Below are 18,829 nucleotides of genomic sequence, written 5' to 3' on the forward strand. Positions count from 1 at the left end.
TACATACATACAGCATCGAACTTTTCTAGTGGTTCCAGAACTTCATAGCGGCCGAGTCAACCCTTGCCAAGAATTTCTTATACTAAGAAAGAGAAAACCTTCGAACTTCCCCAGGATCAAAATTTTTTAAAGAAATCCCATGATATCTGATTTGAAAAAAGGAATGTTCGGCAGTCCCGTTTCTGGATTGGCCGAGAATTCCTGCGTATCCGTTTTTCGCATAGAGTCCTTCTTCTCTCAAGCGATGTCGCCGCTATGACGTCGCAAACGGGCGACTAATTCTTTCTGCGGCCAAAAAGAAAAACACCCTTCCAAACCCTAATTTACTAAGTCAGCAGAGTAAAAAGAAGAATAGTAAGTGAGAAGAGGAACCAGCAGTTATAACGGTCAATGACAAAGTGGATAAAGGGAACCCCGGATTGTCGTAGATTCCTTGTACGCAAAGGCCCTTGGCATCTGAATCATTTAATCATCTGCCCTTGATTATGATATATGATCCGCTGAAACCAGGCTTTTTGAATCCCTTCGAACGTAAGGAAGCTCCAATAGCGTCATAGCTAACTTGTTATATATTAACCCTTCTCTCCGGGATAAAATAATAAAAAAGATATCTGGAATGCATATAACCGTAAGCATATGATGATATAAATCCCCCCATCCACCTACCCGTGCCCTCATCTACAGTTCTAGGAACCTGTCAATTTTTCTTTTTTTTTTGTTTCCGAAACGTTTCTGACCACAGCCTTGATGTGTAACTGTCAATCCTAACTTTGTCCTCCCGCCTTTCCTCTACACCGGTCCCTTTCCCCCTTCTATCTGGGACGAAAAGTGACGCAGTTACCCGTCGGACGGTAGCAGTGATAGACAGTCGTCTTCGGTAAGCTTATATTTCTTGTCATCATCATGCTTAATCGCGGTTTGCTCTCTATAAAGTCTTTAATTGCATTGATTGTAATTTGATATCTAACTTAATTGCGGCCGTCTCTTTTCCAGGTTAAACTCTGTTACAACCGACGAGAGATATATACAACTTTTTACCACACAAACAACAAATTTCCTTTCCTTTCCACCACCCCTTCGATTCGATTCCTCATATAACGTAACAATTGAGGGACGCGACTTATATCCATCACGACCACAATGGGTCTCTTCCACAGTCAAAGATTCAGCGATATCAGAGCCGTGGCTTCGGGCCCGGTATTAACCATTGGGTTGACCGCTAGTATGGGAGGTATGTCGATGCGCCTATTCACCGAACCCTGGACCAAACAGAGTTTACTAATTCTTCCAGGCTTCTTATTCGGAGCTGATACCGGTCAGATCTCCGGGTTTCTGATCATGCGAGTAAGCTTAAAACCCATCGAAAGGTCTTTCTATGATGACCAACGGCTAATTACAAGTCAGGACTTCCTCCGTCGCTTCGCCCAATACAAACCCGACGAAGAAGAAAAAAACGGCGTACCCTACGGCTTCAACAACGTCCGTGAAGGTCTCATCGTCGGTCTCCTCTCCATTGGATGTCTAATCGGCGCTTTAATTGCTGCTCCAATCTCCAACCGTCTCGGCCGTCGCATGGCAATGATCATTCTCTGCGGCGTCTTCCTAATCGGAAACACCATTCAAGTCGCCTCTTTCCATGCATGGTATCAAGTCATGATCGGACGGTTCATCTGCGGTCTCTCCGTCGGTGGGTTATCGGTATTAGTACCCGTTTATGTATCCGAAACGGTACCTAAACAAATCCGTGGAGCTTTGGTGGCTACATACCAGCTGTTCGTTACGATGGGTATTTTGACTTCTTATTGTGTTAATCTGGGAACTAGTCATGTCGATGATACTGCGTGGTCTTGGAGGGGGGCTTTGATTATTGGGTATCTGTGGGCTTTGGTGTTGATGGGTGGGATGTTTATCTTGCCGGAAACTCCTAGATATCTTCTTTCTCAGGGGAAGAAAGAGGATTGCATGAAGGCTTTGAAATGGATTGCGGGGAAGAAGAATAAGAATAATAATGCCTTGATCGAATCGCAGTATCAGGAGATGTCGTCGGCCATCCATGAGGAAAAGAGTTTTGCGAAGAAGTCGTTCTTTAGTAGCTTTGATCCGAAGGATAAGATCATGTACCGAACTCTTCTCGGATTTGGACTACAGATGTTCCAGCAGTTGACCGGTGCCAATTACTTCTTCTACGTGGGTTTTCCCCCTACCCCGCTACCAACAAACGCAGCTAACAAGTAAAACCCAGTACGGCACCACAATCTTCCAATCCGTCGGCCTCACAAACCCCTACGTCACCCAAATCATCCTCGGCGGCGTCAACGTCGCCTCCACCTTCCCAGGCCTCTGGTTCATCGAACGATACGGCCGTCGCAAACCCCTCATAATCGGCGGCCTCTGGCAATGCGCCTGGCTTATAGTTTTCGCCGCCGTAGGCTCCCAGGCCGACCCTAACAGTTCAACCGTCGGTTCAATCCTAATCCTCAGCGCCTGTATGTTCATCTTCGGTTTCGCATCAACTTGGGGACCCGGAGTCTGGGTTGCCATCGGCGAGATCTTCCCCATACGAGTTCGATCTCACAGTGCTTCATTCGCTACGGCGGGGAATTGGTCTTGGAATTTCTTACTCGCGTTTTTTACGCCGTATATTACTTCATCGATTGGGTATCGGTATGGATATGTGTTTGCTGGGTGTAATTTGATCGGTGTTCTTATGGTTTTTTTCTTTTATTATGAAAGCTCGAATTTAACATTGGAGCAGGTGGATGAGATGTACTGCGATAAAGAAACAAACCCATGGAAGAGTAGTAGTTGGATTCCGAGGGGGTATGCGAGTAGGAGGGAGGCAGCGGAGTCGGAGTCGGAGAAGGCGGTTGTTAATGCGGGGCTTAGAGAGGATGCCGCGCATATCGAGAATACGGATCGGAATGGGTCGATGGATACGAAGACTACCAAGGAGAGTGCGAATGCTATCTAGTCACCATTGTTGGAGGGGGTTAACGAGGCCATTGTTAACAAGGAGGTTTCTTTTTTCGACGAAATTGGCGTTACGATTCTATGAATTGCATGTTGCATTGCGTACAGGGCATTTTCCTTCTATAAAACAAAAAGTCACCCTTTAAAAGGGTAAAGCGATCAAGTCTTACAGGAATGATCGCGAACTTTCGTTTTCTTATAGCATATCTCCTTCTTTCTTTTATGCGACTGTATTACTAGCATTTTTATACTACCCAGTTTCTTTCTATTCAACCTTTCCGATCGTTAAGCAAAAGCATTGCCATATGTAAATACATAAGCCAATCGTAATGCATGGTAAAGTAATGTGCCATATATTAGTGTAGCTAGGAGATTAACTCGAGACCAGTTATCATCTATACACCATTGAAACAAATTTAGAGATATCCCCAAGTTTGATACAAATTACACCGTCAAGATGCACACGCGGAAGATATCCTATTCCACCATATTCACATAACCCAAGTACTCCTCTAGGAAAACCGCATTTCTAAATCCACTCCATCGATATCATCGTAGACCACCACTCCATCTCCACATTCTCCACCTTCCCTCGTGTTTTGAAACATAGTACCCGCGAGGAAGATCATTTATAATATTTACAAATCTACGATCTCACTATATCAATCCTAACCAGTACTAACCACCCGTAACAAGCTTAAGGGGAGGAAATATCCGAAATGCCCTGGTCAACCCCAACCCCCACCCTCCTCCATCACCGTAACCCCCCCTTCCCCTCCCTCCACATCCAACACTCCATCTGCGAACACACAACCCCTCTCTCCGCCTCCCAGATCACTTCTTTGAACCTTCCAGCCGCTTTAACGTCATCGCGGCTAATACTTCATACTGTTTCAAAGTGTAATGTTTGTTTTGTTAAGGAGTTGGAGAAGGGTGGGTATGATGTTCAGTATAAGACTTGTGTTAACAATGGGAAGAAGAAGGAAGGGGAGAAGGGTTGTGGGGGGGAGGTTTTGAGGGGGAGTATGAGGGGGGAAGGGGGGAGATGTTGGGTTTGTGTTTTTAGGGGGAAGGTGGGGGAGTTTATGGGAGGTGAGGAGTATAGGGATATGGTGAAGGTGTGATCAACTTTTTTTTCGATTATCTTTCTCCGCTAGAGAGAGAACACGTATCGTAACCACCATGGTACCAATGAAAAAAGATATCCGTCCCCGGATCTGGTAGATAAAAAGACAAAAATTAAAATCTCTCTCGCCTCCCTCGTCAAATAATTAGTTAACTTTCGCCAATCTAAGAGGATCTCACGATCTTCTGTCGATATCCTACGTTATGCGGATTTAAGTTCCTACCTCGCATTTCGTGACATCACACTACACGACCGGTATCAGCTATACAGGACATTATCGTGAGTATGTTATTTTACGCATTTAACTATTAACTTTTGTTTGCTGGTTTAGGTCTGCCAAAAGAAAGAGTCCATTTCCATTTCCATTTCCATTTCCAAAGCTTTGTGTCCTATTTACTAAGAAATTAAAAATTACAGGCCAAAAGGAGAAAAATTCAACCGTTGTAGTAGTAAGAGTGATAATGTAAAGGAGCGCAAGGTCGTCAACCGTATATCGTGATAAAAGAATTAAGCGGTGTGTAGTGAGAAAACCTATGAAGAGGCCAACAAAAACACCAAAGGATACCAACGTACTGAGTGGGCACTAAGTTGCTTTAACGCAAAAAAAAAAAAAAAAAGGGGGGGGAGGGTCGAAAAGAAAGGAAACAGGGGTAGGAGAAGCTGAAAATCAAGCAATATCCAAAATGGGGTTCCGAGGAGATTGATTATATTTATTCATCATGTCGGTCATTAACAGGCAACGATTCGTTAACTTGTAAAAGCAATTTACAAGAACATGAAGCCGACCAAAGCGACAAATCCAAGGACGAGGCTGTCCTTAGCAAGGAGAGCACCGGCGCCGCTTGGAAATTGAGTTGGAGCTGGGAGGCCAGTGGTGTAAGTGGAGGTATGGTTGGTTGGTGGTGGGACATATGTGTTTGTAGGAACTGGGACGGTGGTAGTAGTGTCGCAGCTGGTGATAGTATGGGTACCGGTGACGGTGACGAGAGTAGTTCCAGGTGGGTAGTAGACGGACGTAGTATTTGTCCAAGAAAGGGTAGGATAGATAGAGCTGGTGGGCTCAACGCTGGTGGTTGGTGCGTAGGTTGGCTCAACAGAGGTAGGATCTCCGTAGGTTGGCTCAGCAGATGAGGTGGAGGAAGCTCCATAAGTTGGTTCAGCAGGTGAAGTGGAAGAAGCTCCGTAAGTTGGCTCAGCAGATGAAGTGGAAGAAGCTCCATAAGTTGGCTCGACGGTAGAAGATGAGGAAGATGAAGAAGGAATTGGAAAAGTTGTTCCGTCATCAGCATGGACTATACCCTCGAAGGAGCAGCCAGCATCACCGGAGGTTTCAGAGGTCTGCCAGCAAAGGGCCGAGGACTTGACACCAATTGGTGGGACACCAGCGAGGTTGTTGTTGCAGTTTCCTGGCTGTCCTCGTTCGCCGTTGCAGCGGATGATGATGTTGGTGGAGAGAGAGTTTCCGGCACAGAAGTTCTTGCCAGCAGCATCACCTAGACACTGGAAGGTTCCGGTGGTCTCGTTACTATGTAGATGTTAGTATCTCATCATCTATCGTAGTAAACATTGCTATAATGACTACTCGAGTAGATAAAAAAGGGAAGGGAGGGCATACAAGACAAGTTGAGCATTGACGGCAGCAGCCGTGGCGAGAGCAACAATCGTGAACTTCATTGTGAATGACTGAACCGGTAGATAGATAGATATATCTTTACGTATGAAGATGGCTGATTCTTAGATTGGTTGGAGAGGGTGACGGTGATGTATTTATTATCGACGGAGAGAAAATTCTCTTTCTTTTTGAGTCGGAAACTTTAAGCAGTGGAGTTCTGAAACGAAGGTGGTGTGGGAGAGGGAATTATGTGTTGGGAATGTGGTTGGATTTTATTTGGAGTGTGTGTTGTCGACGTTATAAAACGAGTGGACTTGTTTTGCTTCACAAAGAAGCAGCGAGTGACTAAAGCTATTTTGATATCTTGGATGCTTTTGGGGAAAAGAGGAGAAGACAGAAGGGAAATGTACAGCGAGGGGTAGCTTCCTTTATACAATATACTTCTTAAGAACATACGGGCCCAGAACGAGGGGATTAATTGTCCAATGCAACCAAATGCGACAGACTGTACGAGAACAAAAAGCGATGGTATCGTGCTTCTCCGGCCAGGCAGGGAAGGAGGCAACATGAACATGAACATTATCGTCATACAAGTTAATTTTCTTCCCGCAACTGTGGTGCGCTGCGAGCATACTGCGGGCGGTGGAACTCGAGCCTTCGGATTCGGCACAGTAATTCCAACATTAGCGCGACCGCATTCTACCTTTGTTGGGCATGGTTGAAGTAGCATCCGGAATCATTTCCATCTGTGATGTATGGGTGATACTATTTTTGTTTTTGAACGATTAGTGATACCTCGCAGGCCACCAGTTTTCGCCGAGGTCACGAGGTACCTTTCGCCACATCGGCCGAACTGAATCAATGTGACGGCACCGGTCCAAGCTGGTGGGAAAACGGTCTTCCCCTCACGTTACCGTACTCTGAGTTAGGGTTTATTCTACTCTATCCGGGCTGTGTCTTGTAAAAAAAAAAACTGTCTTGTCTTGTCTTATCGGTTTGCTCGCCCGAGCATATTTTTTTATATTGAGGTTACATTCGTCGCACAGGAGCCGGGATTTGGCTTTTTTTCCCATGCTTCTTAGTCATGTCTTGTCGAATCGAAGCGAGTTCTTTCTTGACTTACATGCAGAACAAAAACATGCATTAGCTGACCCGCCAGTGGTTCTTTTCTCTGCCAAAACTTTCCGCCAATGTTCGACGTCCTTGGGGGTAACTCCACTATCGAAGGCCGCCCTTACTGGGTTCTGGGGCATATGCATACCCGCGAAAGGCTCGTCGCAAAACAAAAATGTTTATTGTGTAAACGTTGCGAGAAAAATCAATGATCCCGTCCGATGTTACTTCCCGACGAGAAACCCTGCTCTTTTGATTCTTGTTTTTTAAACAATCGAATTACCAATCTTGCTAGATTCCAACGGCCGGTGGGAAGATTCAGGGCTTTTTGTTCACACTAGAAGATAGATCTGGACTTTTTAACGTGGTCGACAGGTGGTATTGATATCATGATATACGAGAACAGCTTTACATCTGTTTGCAAATGGTTTAGTCAGGGACCCTCAACAAATTGTTCATCTTGGTGGCTGGATAGGAAGGGCAGGATCGATACTTCCTCCCATGTTTCTCAGCCGTTGGGGAAACATTTCTTTCCCGCTCAATGATGCTTCATTTGCAGCATCTGTCTACCCATTCCCCATCTCACCCCAAGATCTTTGTCTCGATGCAATGGGTCCTGGACAGTGGAGATGGATGGACCTTCCCTCATTCATTTAAGTTTCGAGATGACGACCCGGTAGTAACGGGGGATAAGCTCACCAAGCTTTCGCCATCCTGCATATCCGTTAAATTACGAAGGTTTCCGCCTGGATCCATTTCCTAGGTCTCTCCGTAACTTAAGTAATCATGGATTCGACAACCAATGGGACTTCAACCTCACCTTTTACGCAGAACGGATTGAATCTTGCAAATTACTCAGCCAGAAGCCCTTCTGTGATCAAACATCTCTTGGACCTCCACAATTGATATTGAACAGTACCTTAATTTCACGAAATTCCATGTGAAGTATCATGTCAGACCGTCGCCTCTCGGCTGTACTGTGTAAACTCCAGGATGAACTATCTCACTGCTGCTGATACGACTTTACGCCTCCAAAGTCGCATTGAATCATCGTTCTATTTTGAGGGAATGCCTCGAACGACTGGTTAAGCTCTGTGTTGGACCTTGTCAACGTTCGTCTCGAGCTAAGGTTCCTTTTATGTTGTCAGTTTCCGACACTTCGAACATTGCATTCAATACCTCTCTCCAAACTAATTCAATATATCCAACCCATGGTTCAATTCAGTCTTATCGAGTAGGCCAGACTACCCAAATATGTTCTGTTGAACTTACAATAGGAAAGTTATGACCTAAGTTTATACATTCGAACGGCAAGAGCGGAACGGTTGAGTCGGAGTGAGAAAGACCTAAGTTAGCAATTCGCAGACTGGCATTTAGCGAATTAGAGTCAACTCTCTTCGCACGCACGATTCACCTATATATAAGTGCGAAGTATGCATATATATATTCGTACCGAGCTGACCTGGTACTAATTAAGATCTAAGATCGCGGCAGCGAACTGGCCCAGCCATATGGATCCTTACAATGTGCACACAAATCCTATTCGCGCGTGGAAGTTTAAACAATCTACAACCACAACTGCCCCCGATATAAAGATATCGATGCTTGTTGTATATAAACATTCAGCGGAGATTATCTAGGCACTAGTTTAGCATCGCAATTAATCTCTCAATTCCTTTCAAAGACAAGCCATATCGACATCAATCCCACCAGCCCCACGTCCACGTACCTAATGCCGACTCTATCAAGCCTATAGACGTCAAATACATTCTCCTCCGTACCGTCCTCTACGACACTAGAGCATTCTTTGCACTCGTTCTCACCACTCGTGATTACTACACAATCTACCACAAAAATCGGAAGTATTTCCGTCTAATGCTCAAGAAGGATACGATCAGGGAATCCTAGGCGCTGGGCGTGCTAGCAAGTGCGATGGGTAAATGATTAATATCTGGGCGAAAAAGCCAAGCTCAAAGCACTCAAGGCCTGGCCAAGGCAATATGAAAAACCGACCGCCTGAGCTCCATGAACTGTGGCAACACGGTCAACACGTGTGATTCGATTGGTATATCAGCGGTAATATTGGACTGGTACCATGGTTGCCACCTCCTATGCTTGCCTCATGGCAGTGTCGGGTACTCAACCACGCCTTCTTGCCACAATAGAAGTCAAGCCGTTTCGAAATTACAACCAGTTTAGATCTCTAGGTTTCCCCAAACGCAGGACCGTCCTAAACACTTTTTTCAACCCCCAAAACAGTTCCCAGCCGATTTTAGAAACCGATCTCGAATTCAATACCTACTTGAGAGAACTTCTACGCGGTACCCCGACGTTATACCCAGGAGCTCAGGCGTGTGGTATCTTGATGTTTCTGTGCCCGTACAGAGCAGACGCATTGACGTTTTTACACATCTTGGCTCGTTGTAACCTTCTTACGTAAATCATGGGCGTCTTGCATACTTGTTGATTAACAATATATTGGAATTCGTTTCTCGTAATATAACGATATAAGGGTATATGTATGTATAGTATCTACAGAAGCTTCCATTCCGTGGATAGGCGCCAATGCGCCCGCAAAAGAATCACCAAAAATCAAAAACTCCAAACCTTCCGAGCGGCTTTTCTAAATGTTGATGCCCAAGGGAGAGATAAAATAAAACACATTGCCACCTAAACCAAGTACCATCAAAAATTATTGCCGAGAAGATAATTATACCTCCCGTAACTCATAGGTTTCTCTAGAATTAGATAACTGTACCGGTGGCCGAGGACGTAGTCCTGTTCCAAATGGGAAGAAAGCATCACTAGGGATGAGCATTTCATAAAAATTATCTTCCTCTTCTTCAACATCACCTGTCTCCGTTTCCCTCAAGCTGATAATACTCTTCCTCGATGACCTAGAAGCTTCTCCGCGATATAAATACCCCGAATTACCAATACTCGATCCCGTCGGCGGTGGAAGCAGATCGCGGTCTTTATCGATAGACAACGAAGAACCCGGTTTCGATAAAGCTGGTTCTAAGATAGTCGGTGTTTCTTCGATCGTAGTAATCTTTGCGAGGTTCTTTGGGTTTTCGATGGGTTGACAGAACTGGCCAGACTGGATGGTGTCGCCTTTCATCCAGTCAGTATCATAGGTATCCTCAGTCTGAATAGAGTCGATCGTACTATCCATGTCTTTCTTTCTCCTGTGTTTTCGGATCGTCCTTCGACGGGACTCGCGGGGTCGAGTGGCGCAAGCGGCGGGTATTCTGGGCTTGTTGTAGGCCCATTTGAAAAAGAGGTTTGCAGTTGGTACGCAAGCTGTTTGGTTTTTTTTTTTGTTAGTTTCTGGGATTACTGTTTTTAAGGGTATTATTTAAGCTTACCCGTTATCATAACCACGAACATTTCGACATTGTTTGAAATTCCAACGATAGGTAAATGCCCTGGTGATATCAGTCAGATCCCCTGCCGTATCCTAGAAGCTTTTTTTAAAAAAAAACTCTTGAGTGGCTTACATGGAAAATCGTCCCAAATAATGTCTTGCATGTGAATGACAATTCCAAGACGGGCATATCCCACAAACATCGTTCTAAGTATCAGCATGACGATATCCAACTGTTAGCCCAAGCTGTACATTTATCCGGGTATATTGCTCCGACATCCATAAAAACTCACAAAATACCAAACCCACAAAGGGCCAAAGTCTGCCACCTCCTTCGTTTCGGAAGATTCTTTAGCTTCCAGAGCAGAGGTAACGGTGACAGCATGATGACAGTATCAAAAGCTGACTGCGCGGCCATTAATTTAATATCTGCAGCTAAGATATTAACACCATTATTGAGGGCAGAGACGAGATTAAACGGCGCTTCGGGATGCTGTGGAACTTGAAAGATGAAGGCGAATATGCAAATGACTAACGTAAAGAACTTTCCGACGGCGAGGAAGTCGATGAGGAATTTTAGACGGGTTCTTATGGGAGAATACATCCTGCGGATGGAGATGAGAAGAGATGCTCTGCTTGTACAGTAGACCCATATCAAAATTATGTTGGATATCCCAGCGTACTATTTGAGGTTATGTGATTAGTATCCATCACAGCTTTCACTAAACTCGGCTTCGTTATATACCTTATATAATTGGAGCAAGCTGTTATATCGGAGATCATAGATATGCCAGCCAACCTGATACTCTTGTCCCGCCCATGCTAACGCAACATAAGTAATCTGTCCAGCCAGCGCGCAAAGCAACAACCAGTCCTCCAAGAAAAGCAACTTCGATTTTGACGTTCTAGTTTGTTGCGTCGCTATAATTTTCCAAGATATCATCAAAAAACTTATCGCCAGGAAAGCCGTGCCCGAATAAAGATGCGCCCCTTTCAGTCGTACGGGAGGGACATAGTTGGGATCATTCAGAGCTGGAGGTACCCATCCGGCAGGACGACGTGACTTGCGATTTAAATTCCGAAGTTGACCTAGAAGGATGAGGTCTTGTATTGTCTGACCTGTCGACAAGACCTTCGTCGGCGAAGCCATGTTGCTCTACTACTATATGAAACCTGGTACCGCTATCAAAACCATTCTGCCTTTGATATTTAAACCCACTATATAATTTAAAATTGTCGTTTGTCTGCGTCGAAGTGGTATTCCGTTGATATTAGGGGCCGAGAAATCTCGCCGGAAAAAAAAACCCCCCCCGGTCGGTACCTGCAAACGTCCCAGATTCTATGCGAGGTCGAAAGGTTTGGTAAGCAGGGTAAGAGGTTTTATGGAAAAGGGAACACTCCAGATAGTTGAAAAGTTAAAGAATCGTTCAGGTTCTACAACCTGTGGAGATCAATTCCATCTTGCATATTTCCGTGGCAGAATTCCATAACCTTTTTAACAAGAGCGGCTAAAATGGACCGAACCCCATATCGCGCTCGGACCCGACCTTTTTTTGTTCAGACCAGATTTGGCGAGGGATGCCATGCCCTTTCGTTCTGGATGTATGTAATGACAGTCAAAGGTGTGTGTGAAAGGTCCCAGCTCTTGACCAGGTTCTCCCTAACTCGCTCAGGCCACCGGGCAAGCCGACCTTTTTTCCAACTCCACAAAACCACGGATCCTTTCCACTAAGACCGGCGTGCATATCTGATGATAGAGACCATATTCGCTTGACGAAATCCCCATGCCTTCCTTTAACCCGCCGACTGCTTCTCGGAAAACACTTTTTTGCATGTTAGAATGTAAAGCGAGGGAATCGATGCAGGTACTTCTTACCTACATATATATACTTACATATACGGATTGCATTACATACACAACCAGCCGGAAAGACAGAAAGCATTGGATTGAATTGACTCTCCATGGCGAAATGTACGCCGAACATCAAGTTTGCTTGGCAGTCAGTCGTCTCTAAACGCCGCTATTGGAGGAGTTCGCCCGCCTTTTCGGTTGTTCCTCTCCCTGTGCGCGAAACATCGAAGAAGGGCCTTTCTTCGGAGAAGTTCACATGTAAACTGCGTGGGGAATTGACTAATAAAATAGGCTTTGGTCGTTTGTCTTGAATTATCTGCTTTGCGTTGAAAATGTCTTAGTCGCTGGCGTCCCACGGGCGTATATCATCTCATCTCCATTTTAGGGCACGGCGTTCGCGTCTTGACACAGAATTGTTGCGGGGTACATCTCAGCTCACCCTTGGCTCTTTTGTGAGGGATATTTTATACAACAGGTGCAACACACACAGGCAAGTTAATATTTCTGGCACATGTCGCTATAATATCACATGTTCCTAATCAACTTAAAACATCCGTTTAGTAGATTGCGCCGATATTAATACTGTTACACAGAGCAGTCCGATCGCCTTCTGCCGTTTTATTGGTCCTAGGATCCTACACAGTATTAAAAGCAAGATTAGATCCAACACAAGCTACTAACATACACACACATGCTTATAATTACTGTTAACAAGTCGAAATTTATTAAAACAGACCGGCCTAGAACGTGGGGTTACTTTAATCACATGCAACGAGTCAGAGCTTACCAAAACAATTCATTCTCGAAGCAATGGCATAGCTGTCGATGGCGTAATTCGATGTAATTAGTCAGGGACTATACATGCATATTATGACGATATAGATTTTCGCCAATCCTAGATGTAATATACGGCCCTGATACTACTAATATTAGACGTGGTACGCGGCGCATGTCACCGTGGGGGTCTTGTTCCCGGTTCAACTCATATAGTGCTGCAATAATATTATTCGAATCGCTACTTCGTAAATAGGATAATTTTTAAATATATACAGGTGGATCGAATCGTAGTACGACGCGACGTGGACATCAAAATTATCATCAGACATCACGACTAAACGTTCTACTGACCCAACTTTTGCGCGCTGCAAGGTCATGCCAAGAGGTACTGGGCATCATTTAAAATGTGTGTCCATGTGGGGAACCTAAGAACATTGAGAGTAATAGTCGTTAAGAACCTTGCAGGTAGTTCCGGATGCCTGTGGTGGGGGTTGAATTAGCAAGCTGCGAGTAGAAGAAGAGTTAATATTATTGTGACTGATAGGGAAACTTACACAGACGGTACAACCAGTCCATCCAACACCACCGCATTGTCCCCAGGCGGAGACGGTGCAGCCACCATTATTCCCTGGAGTAGTAGTAGTTTGAGCATTACGTGTTGTAGCTGGAGTGGTGGCAGCGGTAGTAGCTCGGGTGGTGGCAGCAGTGGTGGCGGCAGTAGTGGGGTTGGTGTTTCCACCAGATCCACTCCAGACGGCTGGGCCGGGGCAGGTGTAGGATGTCTTGTCCCTAGAGGCAATATAGATATCGACGTTAACATCGGGGTCGCTTCCGCTATAGGTCCTCTGTAAGTCAACTAAAGGTCCCGGAGTTCCATTTCCACCTCCAGTGACAGTAAGTTGAGCACATTCAGGGTAGAACTGTGGGTTGTTGGCTTGGTGAAGAGCGAGAAGTTCGTGACGGATAAGGTATTCTCCTGAGGGGAGGGATGCTGGGATCTTAACGGTCCACTTCAAGGTATCCTGGACTTGACCGGCGCCCCATTTGCCTGCGCCCATTGTGCCACTGATGAGACCGACTTGGTTGATTTTAAACTTCAATAGAAATATTAGTTCTTCTACTCATTCAGATATAAATTTTTTTTCTTTTTTTTTTCTAATAGCGTACCCAAGCGGTTCCAGTACCGGTCCAGCCGTTGCATCCACTGGAGGGGCATTTAGCCATGTAGACCATGACACATCCTTCAGCGTGAGTCCACTGCGACCAGTAGGCTGTAATGTCTGAACCGGCGGCGACGGTAGCGGACTGGCCAGTACCAGTAACGCCAGCGTTGTTACAGATGATATTGATTTTCTAAAAACCATAAACTTGTTAGCACGGCCTCCGAATTCATGAGGCTTGTTCTTAGGGTGGTGCTCGATACTTACACCCAAGTCTGCGATAAAGAGGGGATCGTAGGATGAGTATTGTCTTTCGATAGTCGATTGACCACCGGGGGCTAGGTATGGTTGCCAGCTAAAGAAATCTGAGTTAGTAAAGCTAAGAAGACAGTCTTTGCAAAAAGAACTACACGAATATCTACCCTGGGTATGTTGTTCCGCCAATATTGTAAGATGTAACACCGCCGTGAGCGCTGACCGTCGAGGCCAACAAGGCCGCAGCTACAATGTACTTCATATCGGAAGAAGTTTTTAAATATAAAATTTGATATATCGGAAAAGAAAAGTAGCTCTTGGAAAACCTCGACAGGCAACAAAACTCCCAGGTTAGTTACGATTTCCTATACGCACGAAGGAATCGGAGAGAATATGTGGAGGAAGCTACATGGAACTTGGGTTTCGAGTGGCATTTTATATTCCACACCACTTGCGCGCAAGATCCAGGAACCTATGCCAGTAAATTAAACATTCCGAATAGCCGTATTCTGGGGGTGTTACGTATTGTTTCACGAAAAATCTGGATCTGTATCAGGAGGTCAACAACTGCAGATTTCCGTTCACATTTTCTTCGATCATCTCCGTTCGTATAGGTCTCATGGCACTAGTGAAGGAATAACGGCTGCAGTTCAGCGCCCCCGGGCCGACGGTGATTGCGTGTATAGTCCGCCTGGGTGTATAAAAGTTACATATATAAGGCCAAAGCGAGTCATGTATCACTATTACTACACCAGTTCTTTGTATCCAGATATTCCTTTCGTTCCCAGTTTTTCACCATATCCAGCCCTAATACTTTATAACTGAAGCGATGTTATACTATACTTTCAGTCCCCCTCAAAAGAGAAACTCGGCACCATTTACAGTCAGCTTCGATAAGAAGGGTTTATCGATATATCTTTCGTGGAGCAACCGCTTCTCTGAGCCAAGGCAGCAAGCTTAGTATCAAGACAACCAAGCTCTCGCCTTAAGTCTTCACTTCTAGCCCCAAATTTTAAAAGTCTGGCCGCATGACCCACGTGTAGCGGATTGCTGGAATAATATCCGGTTGTGTTGAGTTGATAGGCTGAAGGGGTGAACTGACAAGGATTGAAGCCAAGTATCGGCCCGTATCTCCACTGACCGTCGCCTCTGCGAAGCTGCATGTTAACACAAACAGGGATGTTTTTTAAATTTCAATTCCGGAGAGGCGAAATCTTCAGTCATATGGTAGATTTCCAATAGCCTGGTTCTTTCCTACAGATTGCTTATGAAGCATGACGGCAGCTTCTGAGCTAAGCGTCTTCAGAGATTCTCTTGCATTACGCCGGTGCCTATGCAACGTTGGCGAACCTTAGAACTTAGCTCTTCAGATAGATTAATTTGCATACTATGTACAGTTTAACATTTTGGCGAACTAACGCAATCTATACGTACTTGCTTGTTTTCAAGGAATCTTTAGTGTAATCGAACGTTACCACAGTAATTTGCGGAGGCCAGCCTAAGATCGATTTAATTGATATGATTATACGCTTGATTCGTAGGTTGAAAGTGTGACACAGATCCCTCGGATCTAAGTATTGACTGCGCAGACAATAGCATGTGAGGTACCAAAGATCTAGATGTTTCATCATTTCTATACAGACCTAGGTATGTACACGAAATTTCTTTTACTGGCTACGATTGTAACCGACCGAGGCACCAATTTTCTAGCACCCGAAGCTTGCTACGACGAGATGATCTGTTCAGCAGAGAGACAGGGCTACTTTGCATAGTAGGGCACCTTCACCGACTGTCTACCACTCTTTGATCTTGCGAGATATACAGAGCTCAGCTAGCAACGTCTAAAACGACTATTTTCAGGGTTGTATGGGTATCTCTTCAAATTGCTATCTGCTGCATAAGTTTGGGTATTGTACATAACTGGGTATCTTGAAAGCTAGAAAATGTTGTGGGTATACAGGAAAAGAAAAGGACAGTATAAGGGCTATATGGCCTCGGAAGCTGTCTTGCCGAGCCATCCCATATTATCGTCCCGTAAGGGTAATTGCTTCCTCCAAAAGAGGGGTAATTCGAGATTCGAAACTAGCCGTGCCATCTACCTGAAAGCGGGTTGTGACGTCGATCCCTCACGGGGTTACCTGACAATCTAACAGCTTTATAATAAATGATTGAACGACCTGTTCGTTCTTCCCAAGAGCTCACATGGAGGGAAGTCTTACTCCCCGTCGCATGATCCGGTGTTCCGCTCTGGAGCGAGTTTTATTGCCTTGGTCGCGGCATTCTTTAAAATTGTTTCCCACCGCACCAGTATGAGTGACAGCTGCAGGGTAGATGGTTAGATTCATCCACCCAACGTATAGTGCACAACCTGAGACACGTATATATGAACTTACCTCCGCAGAAGTAGGCGATATCTCTCTTCACCGATCCGATGACGACACGGTCTGTCTTAGGTGGCCCTCCTTCATAGTCGCCTCCCGTGACAATGGGAAATTCATAAAGAGGGTGTGTACATTCCTTGCTGAATTCAAACCCCTCACGGTTGTTGAACTTGTGAGGGTAGTCGTTTTTGCCAACCTATAGGTATGTTAGGCTACCATGAATGATGTGTGGTCCGAAGAAATGTGGGATAGTCCAGTCATACAGTGGTTCCGGCTTGGATATGATCAAAACTCTCATCGGAAGCAGATTGAACCTGGTCAATGTTCCACTGCTGCCCTCCACACTCGATCTCAGTAACACCTCGGACCTTTGCGTACGCCACCGGGGCGATCAACAGGGCAAGGATTGGTGTTGAGCACTTCATCTTCAAGATAAAACGTTGATCAATTGATTGATGGGGAAAAAAAAAAGTACAAAGATTTAAAATAGAATTAAGTATAATGAAATGCTACAGACCGAAACTCGTCTGATAAACGCTTATCAAAAGCAGATTTAGATGGCGAAGTCTTGCTTTGGCGACACAGGTCATAAAAAAAGATGCAAGCGAAGCAGAAGAAGTATCCAATTATATAGCGCCAAAAGTCTTCGCGACGGTAACCTTCCCTATCGCTATGCCGAGGAAGCTTGAAAACCTCTGTGATTTCAATTAATATCTAAAATCACTTATGACATACTGAATATGTCGATGAAACGAGATATCAGCAACTCAGTTTCGAATACCTTCCTAATAAGAAAGCTTGTAGACGAGTTGGGCCAGAACCGAGTAGTCTAAACATGGGATTATCCTAGCTACCAGACGCTCTTGTGACGAGTGTTATCGCATGAATTGATAACGTGTCTGCAGTGGTGTTTCTTGATTCCCGGATATGAAATAAATTGGTATGAACTGTGGGGCTTACTAGGTGCTTTGGTGGGGTTAAGCTTTCTTCGCAGGTACCGCGTTGGGGATCGCTTTAACATTAACGACTGGGGGAGGTCGAAGTTCATACATACCAGTTGCCTGAAATATGCAATCTGGGATCTACCCGAACTACATTCGATCATACGGGATTTGGAATGTCACTGATTCTTCTTACCTCCTTTAGAAAGTTAGAAGATAACGGAGTTCTGGTTGTAACCTTAATGTTCATCCAATTCCTGGAAACTTTCGTGTTGATGTGTTGCAGATTGCAGGTGGACCTACTAAGGTACATGGGTCGCAACGGCATATACTGGCGGCTGGCATCGATATGTCGTGATATCTATCAATTACGGCGCGGCATGGAGACCGGCATGGACAAAATTAAAAACGCAGCAAACCTAACAGCGCAAAATCGAAACTTTATAGACTTTAGGCTTTAAAAAACAAATTAAAAGTTTGGTGTGGGAGATAAATGTCCAAGTAAAATTTTCTAAGTTGATTTTTTGCTAGTGTTGTTTGTCTTAGTGATTCGTCGCAAAGCATAAACTTGAATAATATATTCGAGAAAAAAAATTTAAATAAAAAGGATTCTTTGATTTATTATTTATAATAATAACAATGATTTATTGAGATTGAAATTATTTTGTTATATTAAACTTTATTAGTTATTTTAATTATAAGTTCCGTATGTCGATGAAATCTGAATTGACGTTTCGATTTTATGTTGTTAGGTTGCGTTTTTAATTTTGTCCGTGCTAATCAATGTATATCGAGTTTTCAACGACGGGCTGTCGCTAGTTGACCATTCAGTCTTTCGCCAAGTGTCTTCAGCTCCAGCCAGAGTTTGCCGCCACCGGTGGCTGTGTCAATCATGATACTGTGGGCAGCTGCTCGAAATATGCATATGCAGGAGGAGCGAGTTGGACAGCTCGTCGCGCTCTTATGTTCTGCGTCCCACGAGCTCCCTTTATCAGCCCCGCTTCCTGAGTAAATATTTCATTGGTCAGCACAAAGCTGACAGAATTCGATCAAGGCTACATTTTCGCAAATTTGGCGTACGTATGTATATTTTCGAATCCGTAAAATGTTGCAGACACTTTGACCCGCCCAGCCGTAAAGTGGGGCTGTTCAGACTCATATCAAGGAGAAACACGCTCGCTAGCCGAAGAATCATACTTTTTCTCAACCTTGGTTCTCCAATTGATACCAGCATACAGAGTACCATAGAGATAATTCAGATGTTTCCAAGTCATG

At 44.7% G+C, this 18,829-nt stretch overlaps 6 protein-coding genes across 6 annotated transcripts; 2 read left to right on the plus strand and 4 right to left on the minus strand.

Annotated features, from left to right (window-relative positions):
* Window positions 1-485: 485 nt before the first annotated feature.
* On the plus strand, window positions 486-2,971 carry DFL_006549 (uncharacterized protein; the record flags this gene model as incomplete). The annotated part of the gene is made up of 7 exons (XM_067635997.1): window positions 486-531; window positions 608-628; window positions 856-877; window positions 1,158-1,231; window positions 1,292-1,344; window positions 1,405-2,187; window positions 2,243-2,971. The coding sequence occupies 7 exons, from the start codon at window positions 486-488 to the stop codon at window positions 2,969-2,971; spliced, it is 1,728 nt and encodes a 575-aa protein (XP_067487659.1).
* Window positions 2,972-3,689: 718 nt separating this feature from the next.
* Window positions 3,690-4,094, plus strand: DFL_006550 (uncharacterized protein; the record flags this gene model as incomplete). The annotated part of the gene is made up of 1 exon (XM_067635999.1): window positions 3,690-4,094. The coding sequence occupies one exon, from the start codon at window positions 3,690-3,692 to the stop codon at window positions 4,092-4,094; it is 405 nt and encodes a 134-aa protein (XP_067487660.1).
* Window positions 4,095-4,861: 767 nt separating this feature from the next.
* DFL_006551 (uncharacterized protein) lies at window positions 4,862-5,770 on the minus strand (the record flags this gene model as incomplete). Its single annotated transcript, XM_067636000.1, has 2 exons — window positions 4,862-5,621; window positions 5,712-5,770. The coding sequence occupies 2 exons, from the start codon at window positions 5,768-5,770 to the stop codon at window positions 4,862-4,864; spliced, it is 819 nt and encodes a 272-aa protein (XP_067487661.1).
* Window positions 5,771-9,531: 3,761 nt separating this feature from the next.
* On the minus strand, window positions 9,532-11,338 carry DFL_006552 (uncharacterized protein; the record flags this gene model as incomplete). Its single annotated transcript, XM_067636001.1, has 7 exons — window positions 9,532-9,935; window positions 9,990-10,124; window positions 10,190-10,249; window positions 10,322-10,395; window positions 10,482-10,870; window positions 10,934-11,109; window positions 11,308-11,338. The coding sequence occupies 7 exons, from the start codon at window positions 11,336-11,338 to the stop codon at window positions 9,532-9,534; spliced, it is 1,269 nt and encodes a 422-aa protein (XP_067487662.1).
* Window positions 11,339-13,242: 1,904 nt separating this feature from the next.
* DFL_006553 (uncharacterized protein) lies at window positions 13,243-14,494 on the minus strand (the record flags this gene model as incomplete). Its single annotated transcript, XM_067636002.1, has 5 exons — window positions 13,243-13,296; window positions 13,372-13,911; window positions 13,985-14,170; window positions 14,245-14,332; window positions 14,400-14,494. The coding sequence occupies 5 exons, from the start codon at window positions 14,492-14,494 to the stop codon at window positions 13,243-13,245; spliced, it is 963 nt and encodes a 320-aa protein (XP_067487663.1).
* Window positions 14,495-16,430: 1,936 nt separating this feature from the next.
* On the minus strand, window positions 16,431-17,038 carry DFL_006554 (uncharacterized protein; the record flags this gene model as incomplete). Its single annotated transcript, XM_067636003.1, has 3 exons — window positions 16,431-16,552; window positions 16,626-16,809; window positions 16,877-17,038. The coding sequence occupies 3 exons, from the start codon at window positions 17,036-17,038 to the stop codon at window positions 16,431-16,433; spliced, it is 468 nt and encodes a 155-aa protein (XP_067487664.1).
* Window positions 17,039-18,829: the final 1,791 nt, after the last annotated feature.

Source organism: Arthrobotrys flagrans (assembly GCF_004000055.1).
Source record: "Arthrobotrys flagrans strain CBS H-5679 chromosome Unknown unitig_8, whole genome shotgun sequence".
In the NCBI taxonomy this organism is placed as follows: Eukaryota; Fungi; Ascomycota; class Orbiliomycetes; order Orbiliales; family Orbiliaceae; genus Arthrobotrys; species Arthrobotrys flagrans.